This window comes from Poecile atricapillus, chromosome 13, assembly GCF_030490865.1.
Source record: "Poecile atricapillus isolate bPoeAtr1 chromosome 13, bPoeAtr1.hap1, whole genome shotgun sequence".
Taxonomy (NCBI): Eukaryota; Metazoa; Chordata; class Aves; order Passeriformes; family Paridae; genus Poecile; species Poecile atricapillus.
Window position 1 is genome coordinate 10,698,592 of NC_081261.1, and position 11,586 is coordinate 10,710,177.

An 11,586-nucleotide genomic window follows, 5' to 3' on the forward strand; every position below is an offset into this window, starting at 1 on the left:
AAGTCCTTTTCTCACAGACAGCAGCTGAGCGAGGCAGGCAGGTTTCTGCCTTGTGGTATCCTGATTATTGTGAGTTGAGACAGGTGCTTGCACACTCAGAGCCATACCAGCAAATGAAGACCCCGGGAGTATTTTCAAATATACAGAAATATGTATTTTTTCTGACACAGACAAATATATGTGTACATGACACAGATCTAACAGTGAGGTTTTTCCTGTTCTTGTGATCTCTTCCAGCATGAACACCCTTCAGCAAAGCTCAAGGCTTTGGCACTGAAAGCTTCCAAACCCCAGTGAGGATGCTATGGACTTCATAGAACTGGGCCAATTGGTATTTGCCTTATTTTAAGTTTCTCTCTATTTTAATTTTGATATAAAACCCAATTTCTTGCCAAACTCCTCGTTGCCTCTATATTTTCTTCTCCTCTGTCTTCTCTATCCATACAGATGGGAACAATTGCCATTACTGAAGCTTACACTACGTTTTTTCTGCAGTGTGGGCATAGACTAATGTCACCTCTTGAGTGCAATTCAGCTTATTTGTCCTGCTAGCTACTAATAGAAAAGTATTAGTACTAATAGAAAAGGCCAGTGTTTAAATGAGTATATACTAAACCCAGGTGGGGAAAAACCCAACAAAATCCCAAACAAACAAACAAAACCCCACAATACCCGGTGTCTTATCTTCTGACCCCAATGTGAGAAAAATCCTTACACAACACACAAACATAAGCTACCTAGCAGTTTCTGAGCAATCTTCAATTGAAAATCTGATGACACATTTTAAAGTAGCTACATATTCAGGCTAATCAAAGTTATTCACTTGTTGATAACTGTGGAAAAGATACTATGGGAAAAAACCTACTAAAATTTAAAGGAAGTAAAATAAATTAGTCATTACAAAGTAATATTTTTGCTTATCTGAAAAAAAGGTTGATAAATATTTCTTTATACAAAGATAAAATTCTGTTATAGACTCAAAAGAAGTTAAAGTTGCTCTGATTTTTTTATTTCTCTTTTTTAACTTCTACACTTTTTCATTATGTCTGTTTTGGAGAAACAAAAAAGATGTCAGCAGTTCATGATTATTATCTCTTGTATGACTAGTAAATACAGCCAGTTAAGAAACCATCATGCTGATTTTCACAGCTTTTTAGTTCTCCATGCTGTCAGTAGAACAATTTTCTTTTCTACTGAGTAAGTAATTTCCAGTAACTCACAGCAGCTGAAATATGTTTAAGTACTGAAAAAAACCAACCACTTTTTTCTGTCTGACTATTTAAGTTCTATGTCAGAGTTTGGGCTGCCTTTAAATAGAAACACAGTTAGCCCTGTAAGCCAATTCACTGTCCTGACATTTGGGGCATTTCTTTAACTCTGTCTTAAGGGGTAATACTGTTATTTTTCCTGTAGGAACAAGAAAATTCTGGCAGACTTCTTCCTTAACAGCCTCTCAGATGTTCAGATAATGTCATTCAACTAGAACAAGCTTCAGAAAAGGAGCACAAGCTCCCGCCAAATTCCACAGCCTGTTCCCTGCACACCCGAACACACAACTTATCATCTGTACCCACTCTTCATTACCTTCATTAACACCTTAACTTTCATTAATTACTTCATTAACACCTGAACTAACACAGTTTTTCGCTACAAACTTCTGTTATTAAGTTTCATGAAAAGGAGTAAACAAACAAACCATTCAGCCAACTCTCCAAATGCCAAGAACATTTTCTAGGTAAGGCTTCATGGGGCCAGTGTGGGGAGAGTGCAAACATCCTCATCAAGAATCTCATTCATTTCCCACTGAAGTGCTCACACATGATGTGCTTCCTTCTGCCAGACTGCAGTCTTCCACAATTACCCACAACCATGACAAACTAAGTGCTGAGCACACAGGCTTTGGAGGCCTGATTTTAACCTTGGACATGCATGAGACAAGAGAAACGTGTGTATGAAGCAGACAGTGTGTGCTTTAATACACTTCAGAAAGCAGAAATTAGCTAAGAGAGGTTTTGATACTCTGATATTCACAGTAGTCCAGGACTGGCTTTTCTTGAGGTCACACTACAGCTGTTCCCTGCAAACTATGCAGAGCAAATTATGGAACCACATGACTACTTCTCTTTCTCCAAAGTGCCCATACTCCAGCTGTCCCCAGTGATACAGGCACTGGAAACAGGAATGGACAAACTGCAGCCAGCTCAAAGCTTCACAGGTACCGATGGACAGGAGAAACCCAAAAGCACCCAAAATCACCCAAAGCATTTTCACTAAAGTTAGAGAAACTCAGCTCACTCAAACTTCTGTTCTCACATTCTTCACCAGACATGACAGAAATCAATCAAAAGGTTTAGAAATTATTGAGGGGAGTGCAAGGCCAAGCACTGCACTGTGTGAGCCACCATTTCCATAGCTCCTGAGGCTAAAATAAAGTAAGAAGGCATATAGCAAAGTAACAGTTCCTTTGGGCAGTGCTCAAACAATTCACCTACTCTCTCTTTGAGTGGGAAATGACACAGGAACTCGGGTGAAGATACTACTCTGGCTTAAACAGGCACAAGGCCAGGATCTAAAGTCAGTGCTGAACAGCATTTGAAGTTTCTTCATTTACCAACTAAAACAAATACATGAGAATTGTAATTTGGCTCCCATTCCTTCCCAGCTCTGTATCACACAAACTGAAAGAGTAGAAGGTTTCTGGTACTATTAGAGATTTTATGTTTTGCTGACATTTTAGCCAGAACAAGGGAAAAAACATTTGAAGGTGCTGAGAGAGTGAGGCACACACAGATCTGGAGGGGCATGAAACACCATGAATGTGCAGGACATGGTCAGTGCCCAGAGTAAAGGAAATGTGATTGTTTCAGTGATAGATTTTACTGATTTGAGACCAAAATAACTACTGAGGATGTTGTGGAAAGATCCTGGAGAAACAGAGCAGGATCAGTGGTGTGTGGCAGATTATTCCCAGTAAGCAGGGGCTGTTTCAGGTCCACACTTGGGTACAGCTAACCGCAGGGCACTGTTGGGTTGCTCATGTGGCCAAGAGGTACCTACAGCCAGGATTGTTGCTACTGACACTGGCAGCACTGCAGAATCCTCCACTGGTAAAAAATAGGTTCTTTCAAGGCCAGAGTTCCAAAGAGTTAATATACAAGAGCTGGAAGATACCCAGGTTATCAACACAAAAGCATCAGACAAGACTTTTAAATATAAAAAGTTTTTACATACAGCCAAACTGTTTAAGTCCAAAGGTTTAAGTGCTTGATAAGAGCTATGAAATTAGAAAAGACAAAAAACTTTATTACAAGCACATTTTACTTGCCAATGCATCTCACATACATGTATTGTTAATACTCTATATGTAGTTCATGGAGTATTTCATGCCACAATTCACATGTTTGAACAAGTTTCTCTGCAATATATTGTGTTCTGAACAATAGTATCTCCAGAAGCTAAAAATCTTATTTTCTGAGAAGAAAAAGATTGCTTACACAAATGTGCAGAATCAACTCAAGCAAAAGCTTCATTTGAGCACTAAGCAACATTGTTAACCATGCACTGTTGTAAAAATAAATACAAACACTACATAATAAACACATGTCTATGAAGCATAACATATTTGGGCAAGTATTGTTAGAAATTAATGACTGAATATAGCATTTATGGTCACATTCCTTAGGCACAACAGAATCACATGAATTTTGTGCAAATCTATTTCCCATATTTGAATATTTCCCATATATTAATTCTGCTACTACCCACTGTAAAGGTGGAGCAGCTGGTGCATTAGCAAACCAATTACTCATTAATAAAATTATTTCCTGTTTTTAATGGGTATAACTTTTTTCCTCCAGCAGATATTTTACACATTAAGGTTCTCCATCTAACACCACAAATGCAAAATTTTTCAAGTCCTCAGAGACAGATTCTGCTCTTGGCTAATTCTGGAAGCCCAGCACCACCACACTGTGGATTTGCTGCTGCAACTGAGCTTTGCATTTTTCCTAACATTACTCACAAACATGTGATCCTGCAGACATCCAGCTCCAGATGTAGCACTGTGAGGGAACACAATCACTGAGCATGAAACCAACACATACGTTACTTCCCACTTATGAAAAACACTGCTAAAGTGGTCACCTACAGCATTCAACCAAAATTACAACACAAGTTTCAGGCTCCAAGTCACAGTGGTCCAGTTTATTCCAGAACAGAAGCTTGGATTCATCCAAGCTGTCACCATGAACATACACTAACTTGTAGCATACACAGAGCATACACAGAGCAAGGGATAAAGCCCTTTGAAAACACAAGGACAATCTATCAGTCAACCAGATGAACTGATCATCCCAAGTCAGCAAGGTTTCTAATATGAGACATGTAAACACACCCTCAGTCCCCTGAAAACAAATGCTGGAATTGTTTCATAAAAGGAGAATACATCACAGTGCACAAGCAGGTACATACACCCCATGCTCTTGGTACATCCTCATGCCTCATGATCTCATCTGCAGTAGAAGAAGGAAGAAACAGAATGCAAGGGTTTGTAGAAACACCTTACAACACTTGCCAGTGTAACCCAAGTGTGAAGCATTTCTGCTTGAGTGTATCTATATGTACATGATTCACTTGCTCCAACTTCTCCTCAAAAAGATTTCTAGTTTAGAGGAAGGAGATGAAATGCAGGGAGGGGAATCAAGAATATGACTGTTCCAAGGGCCACTCAGTGAGGCAAAAACTGCAGCTATCCCCAGACAACCCAGGCCATCCCACAGGGAGGAACCAATGCCACAGGCTGGGAGGAAGCCAAGTGCACACTGACAGTGCTGACCTCGTGATGGCCAGGACAGGCAGGGCAGCCTCGTGATGCCAAATTCTCAAGTCACCATGAGCTCCCAGCCACCACAGGATATGCCAGCAGGAAAGACAACAAGGAGGACCCTTCACCAGTTAACTCATTTTGTAATGAGCTCTACCTCCTTCAAAAAAATGAGCGGAAAAATGAGCAGAGGGCTTTTTCACTCCACTGTTTATGTTCCCTGCTCCACTGGTGACGGGAAGAAGCCAAGGTGAAGCAAGGGCTAGGCAGAGATCCCACCAGAGCAGGGAAAAACTTTCCAAGGCACAACGCCAGGCAGACACAAGCACTCCAACAGTTTTCAAATTATTTCATCATTCTCTGCACTCACATGCACCTAGCCTGCTGGGAATATCAATCTAAGCTAATTCCTTCAGATCTGGTGATAATTTAAGTAAATAATAACTGGATGGACTTCCAAATGAGCTCCTTCAGTCACTATACAGACCCAACTTGCAGCATTGCTTTATTCAGAGCTAGAACCTAATTTTCAAGGACATGCTGGGTGTTTTAGAAGCACCTGGAGAAGCACTTGGAAGACCTAGAGAATGATGGCAAGGCGGGCTTGGAGAGTGGCCCTGTCAGAAGAAATTGTCAAAACTATCTCCAAGCTCCAGAGGTTCTCAGTGGAATCTTGTCACTTTCATGTCTGTGTTTCCAAGATGAAAACTGACTTTAAGCACTGGAAGGTACATAAAAACTTACATGACAGGAAATGCAAAACAGATATCAGCAAAAAAAAGTACTTTGGAAAACAGCAATGTATTTTAAAACTAAGCCAAAGGCATAATATCTTAGAGAAAACTGTGCATAAATCAAAGTGAAGTATTTATTAAAACTTGGTGCACTCAAACTAATGAATACAACCAAAAAGCCAAAACCATACTCTTCCAGATATTACAGAAAATATGTATTTTTGTAAAAAAGCAAAACTTAAAAGGACATTACACGGCAGAAATTCGCTTAATAAAAGCACAGCAACATTTCAGATGTTTAAGAATTTGAGTAATCTAAAAATTATGGCACAAAAGCTTTTTAAATCCATAAGATAACTGGAAAAGAAAAGAAGCTGGACCAATTACAAAATTAAGTCCAGCTAATGCTCTTTTGGAAGACAGACTTTGAGGTGGTGAAATTCCAGGAGTTTTACAAATATTGACAAAAAACCTTGCAGAATGCCTGAAATGAACAAACATCAAAACATGCTGTTTCATTAATAACAGGTTTTAGTCAGGCTGGCCTGATGCACTGCTGAAGAACAACTTTTAAAAGCCTTGTGCAGAACTGTTAGGATCAGGAATTTGCTGGCTGTGTTGCTCCCAAGAACTGACACAATTTGGCAAGTGATCCGCTTTCCTGGGCTCAGCCAAGCTGTACACAAAGCTACCTGCTCCTGAGAAAAAAGTTCTGTGAGTAAAACTTTTGACTGAAAATACCAATGTAAAGACAACTTTCATGTTCCTCCTTCACGTTACTCCAGCCTCCACTTTAAAAAGCTGTAGTAGTCTCTGGCTACACATTAATAATTGCCTCTGAGTCTCTTTGCACTTTATTTCAAGAAATTAGCCTCTTTCAAGAAGCAATTATGCCCTCATAAGAAAGCACGTATCATTTTTACTGTGCAAGAACAATAGCCCTGCAGAAGAACTGGCTCATGAAGCATCTTTGTATCAAGCCCATTTACAACTCTAGGTTTATTGTAATTCCCTTGATGAATGCCACTGCCAAGAATTATGTGAGAGGAAACAAATCTCAGGATAACATTTAAAGTCACTGCCACAGAAAACAGAGAGTCTGGGCTGATGGGGAATGCTTGCCTAGACAGATTTCAGGAAATAGTACTTTGCAGTCAGCCTGAGGCCTTTCCTATCTCAGGAACCTGGCAAACTATTCTCTCAATAAAGGAGCAGCACATATTACCAGAAGACCCCAAGAAAGCACATGTCCAGGACAATCAAAAATGGCTTTCTCCATCATAAAGAACATTTAAAATTATTTAATTATCTATTCCCAGCTTGAAAAACAGCACTTGTTCTCAAAAATACCTAGATACCCAAAGCAAAGCCCTGAAATAAAAATGTGCCCAAAGATAATCCACACCATTGGTAAGACTTGAAACTGGAAGGGGTTGTGTCAAGCTTGAACAATTACCACACAGCTGTACCTCCACAACAGGTGCTTTAACAAGAGCGAAATAAGAGTTTGCAAACATCAATGGAATGCCCCTCAGGGTGAGATGGCTCTTTAGATTTCCCTAGATTAAAATAAAAAAAGAGACACTGAAGCTTTTATTGAGCTGTAGTGTAAAAAGAACTCCTGATTAGTAAAACCTCTATCCTCCAGTTAGGCAGGTAGGATGTCTAGAGACAGAAGGGAACAAGTATTTGAACTTCATACATAAGATGGAAAAAATCCCCACTGAGTTTCCCTCCTACACAGAGCCCCAAAACATACAATTCCCATAGCTCAGTATTACAAGACAATCCCTCTCCCTCTGCCACATGCTAATAGTGCTTCAAGTCCAATCAGGATCCCAACACACCATCCTGCAGAAACTCTGCTGTAGTCTTTGCAGCTGTATTTACCATTGGAGATACTGCCCACACATCCTGACAAGGATATAAAGCCTCAGCCCTCTTGGTAATTTACTGTGCTTTGGGCTCAATCTACTGAGCTCATTCTGAAGAACAAAAAGCTGGTTGAGTTTTCAGTGACTTACCAGCTTCCTTTTCTCCAGAGGGCTGAAGTGGATCCCTGGAAAGCCAGGAAAGACACAGCAGCTTAACATCACTAACTGTAACAGTCAGTAATGTAAATGTGCAGTGGAATGTTTTGTGTGCCCATATAATATACAGCAGAAATGCATGGCTGCTTCTGCTTAATTTAAGGAAGTTTTTGTAAGATTATTTCCATCTTATTGGAACAGCGTTCATTTATTTACTATTTTAAAGTGTATCTCCATTTTAGAGACATACAGCTTACAGCTCATGTGAATACATTTATGTATTTTTACAACAGAAATACTTTGATTCTAAAATTCTAGAAAACTGCTGAAATTTATTTTACCTGAAAATTTACCTGAAATTTTATTTTCCTAATAACTCTAACAGGCCAAGCATGGGCTGAGCTCTCCTGTCACCAGCAGTGTGACCAATACAGCCAAGAGATCCTATTTATAGTAAGAGTTACCCTCGGGGAAAATCCACTCACATGAGTATTACTTGCAGTAGACAGCAGGTACTTCACATCTTGGAATATGAGGGCTTGACTCTTCCCTCCTAGACTATTTGCAGGTGTTTCTGTGTCTCTTGTAAACAGATTTTACCACTAAAATTGGCAAATAAATAAAATAAATGGCAAACTGTCACCTCAGCAAATATTTTATAGTTGTTAACTTACTGTTCCCATTACTAAACTTTTTAACTTCTCCAGCACCTACTCCTGAAGGGTTTTACAGAGTCTGGATAGACTTACGCTCACAAAATTTCACACACCCACAGCACAAAAAAAGATTCTTGCAGGAAACAAAAAAAGAAAAAAAATTAAAACCCCACCACAAACAAATCAACAACTAAACAAAACGTTTCCCCTGAAAAGCATTGTTTTATTTTTGAAATAGTGTAAGGTCAGATAAATAGAACTGGTGAATTTTCACAATAAGCCTGATGGAAATGCAAAATATATTCATAATTAAAAAAAAGAATGACAAAATAATCCTTAAATGTTCTGTTATACTAATTGGGTAATTGGGCTCTTCTCTCAAAGTATATATTATTCACAAAATACAGTGAATTTATGTATTTTTATGGTTGTTCTACACAGTCTCCTCAATAAGAGACCTGAGTTTTCAAAGCGAAGACAGACAGAAATAACAGCACTCAGAATATTTGGGAAATGCTCTGTTATTTAGACAGTAAACAGATATAATGTATCAATCCATAAAACATCACCTTGCCCCAACTGAATTGATGAGGCTGTTGCATTCAGGTTCACTGGAACCAGCAACAGTCTAAACTTTAAAGTGCTTTTTTCCAGTCTCCAAAGACTCAGATGTCATAAATAACAGTCCTTATTTTGTGTATTATCTGAAAGTTTCACCAGGAATTGATAATCCTAACAAGTTCTGATCTTAGCTACAAACTTAGCTCCATTTGGATAATGAAAGCAGCCTTAGGCAATGTGCCTAGATAGCATCTGTATTGTATATCTTCAAAAAATACTACTGGCTTTCCTAAGTCAGAGCTGGATCTCCCACCTTCCCCAGAGCCTCATCAGCCTCTCCCTGCAAATTATACCTGTGGGTCCACCAAAAAAAACCCCAACTACAAATTCACCCATTACCAGTTGACAGTCCATATCACAAAGCTAAATAGCATTATAAATTTCAGACCCAGTTTGGCATAGAACGATACAGGTGACAAGGGAAGCACAGACCTTGCCAAGCACTCACTCTCCTCCTCTCAACACTGGTGTGATCCCCACATTTCTGCCCCAGGTCTGCACTGCAGCTGTTGCATGAGCCTCCAGCCTCTAGACAAACCCATCACTAAGACAGGGCAAAAGACAAGACCATTATACAGAGCAGTCCTAGTACCCCTTCCCTTCCACACCAAGGGCTCTGATCCAGATGATTTGGAAAATAAGATGACATCAATGTCATTAAAACATTTTGTTTCTTAGAAAAGATCGTTTTAAAAAAGGATTCACTCCACAGTGAATATCATAGAGGTGTGAAAGCAGTTACAGATCAGTGTCTTCAAAAGTTGTGTGAGCTCCAGGTAATGTCCAGGAGCATGTCTTGACTCCTTGAGGACTTAAATAATCCAATCAATATTTTTTGAAAACCCTTGCCCTTAGATAACTGCAGATACACTACTATCCATCTAACCTGCTAAATACTGAGGCTAAAAGGAGCATCCTACCACAGAAAATTAAGCCCATCAGTCAGAGATGTCCCTTTACAGAGAAACCCAAGGGCTGATCATTTGTAAGCAGTACATTTCAAGGCAGCAGGTGGGAGGAGAGCTTCACCACGTTGTTAGAAGTGCTTCAAGAAGCGTGTAACTCTTACTAATGAAGAAGATTTTATTTGCATCCAGGTGGCAAACCGCACTTTAAAAAGATATTGCAGGATCTCTCTTTGCCAGGACGCAGACACGGCATCGCTTTCGAGCGTGACCATTATTATTCACGTGTATTCAGCACAAAAGCTACCTGTTTCCAAGCAAACCAGCCCGCGGAAGCCCCGGGCGAGCGCCAGGCCCCGCGGAGCACCCTCAAGCACCCTCTCCCCTCCCCGGCCCCCACAGACACCGGCCCGTGCCGTGCGAGCCCACCCGGCCCCTCGGGCTGCCCTGGGGCCCCTGCCCTGCTCCCCGTGCTGAGCTTGGCCCCGCTCGGCCGATCCAGTGCTGCTGCGGTCAGAGCATGACGAATTTAACCAGATGCCCCACTCCTCTCTTGGCCAAAACTTCACGTTTTTCCCCCATTCTTGAGGCTGCTCCCTGGGGACCTGACCGCCTGTCACCTTCCCCCGGTCCGCAGCATCCCCGGAGGGGCCCGCGGGGACCGGGGCCTCACACACGCCGGGGAAGGAGAGGCAGCCGCGGGCTGGGGGCGAGGCACGGCCCGGCGCGGGGAGCGGCGGCTCCGGTGGGGAGGCAGCCGAGCGGAGGCACCGCAGCGGCCCCGACGTGGCGGTTCCGGTGGGCTCCCGCCCCGTGCCCGCCGGAGGGGCCCGGCCGGGGCAGCCCTGGGGCTCCCGCGGAGGAAGGGAGACGGATCCTCCGGGGCTGGGGGAAGCGGGGCACGTCGCCGAGGAGCTGCCGATGAGGCGGGGAAGGGTCTGCCAGCACCCGCGTCCTCCGGGCGGGGGGAGAGAGGAACTCGGAGCAGAAGTTTGGGACGGGGGAAGGAGCGCGGCCCGTCCCGATTACCTGAAGATACAGTCGTCGCGGGCATCCCTGGCGGGGGAGATCAGCCCATGCTTCTTGTTGAAGAGCTTCTGGAAGAGGGTGGGCGGCATTTTGGGGCGCTGCCGCTGCCCCCGCCGTCGAGGCGCTGGGCTCCGCGCAGCGCCGTCCCTCCGCCGAGGCTAGTTCCGCCCGCCCCGCTCCATTTGGTGTCACAGTCATATGACAGAAATTAGTCACCCGGCGCTGCCAGGAGGGGAGGAGGAAGCGAAGGGAGGGACGGAGTGAGCGGGGGCCGGGCGGCGGGCGGGGCGGGCCCCGTGGGGCGGTCCCATGTGAAGAGTGGAGCCCCGCAGAGCCCGCGGGGAGCGCCGGGCCTGGGGGAGTTCGGAGTTCCTCCCTTTCACCCCCCTCGGCAGCTCCTGCGGCCTCGGCAGCTCCTGCGGCCGCAGCCTATGCGGGAAAAGCGCCCGCTCCCGGCGGAGCTCCGCCGGGGGCAGGGCCGAGAAATCCCCCGGGGGCGGCGATAACGCGCCGCTGTTGTGTTTTCCTTCTTCGGACGGAAGTTACAGGCAGGAGCCCCAGGAAGGCGAGAGGAGGAGGTCACGATCGAGGCATCAGATCCCTCTCGTGGCCGTACCCAGCGCTTTCGGGATTCGGCGTGCAGGTGGTGCACCAGAAAAAGGTGACGTCTTTTACCCCAAACCTCGAAAACCCAGCTCCTGTCCGCTCTCCCTCCAGGCACACAACGCGATTCTCCCACAGCTGTAGCAGAACCTCAGCTCAGGTGCACTGCACTCAAAACTTGCAGGG

The 11,586-nt window shown here is 43.5% G+C and overlaps 1 protein-coding gene across 2 annotated transcripts in view; it reads right to left on the reverse strand.

Annotated features, from left to right (window-relative positions):
- Positions 1 to 11,005, reverse strand: part of FNIP1 (folliculin interacting protein 1) — a 65,275-nt gene extending 54,270 nt beyond the window's left edge. For both annotated transcript variants that reach the window (XM_058848733.1, XM_058848731.1), the window contains exon 1: positions 10,798 to 11,005. In XM_058848733.1, coding sequence (XP_058704716.1) covers positions 10,798 to 10,886 — 89 coding nt within the window. In that variant the 5' untranslated portion in view covers positions 10,887 to 11,005. The remainder of the gene's footprint in view (positions 1 to 10,797) is intronic.
- Between the last annotated feature and the right edge of the window lie 581 nt (positions 11,006 to 11,586).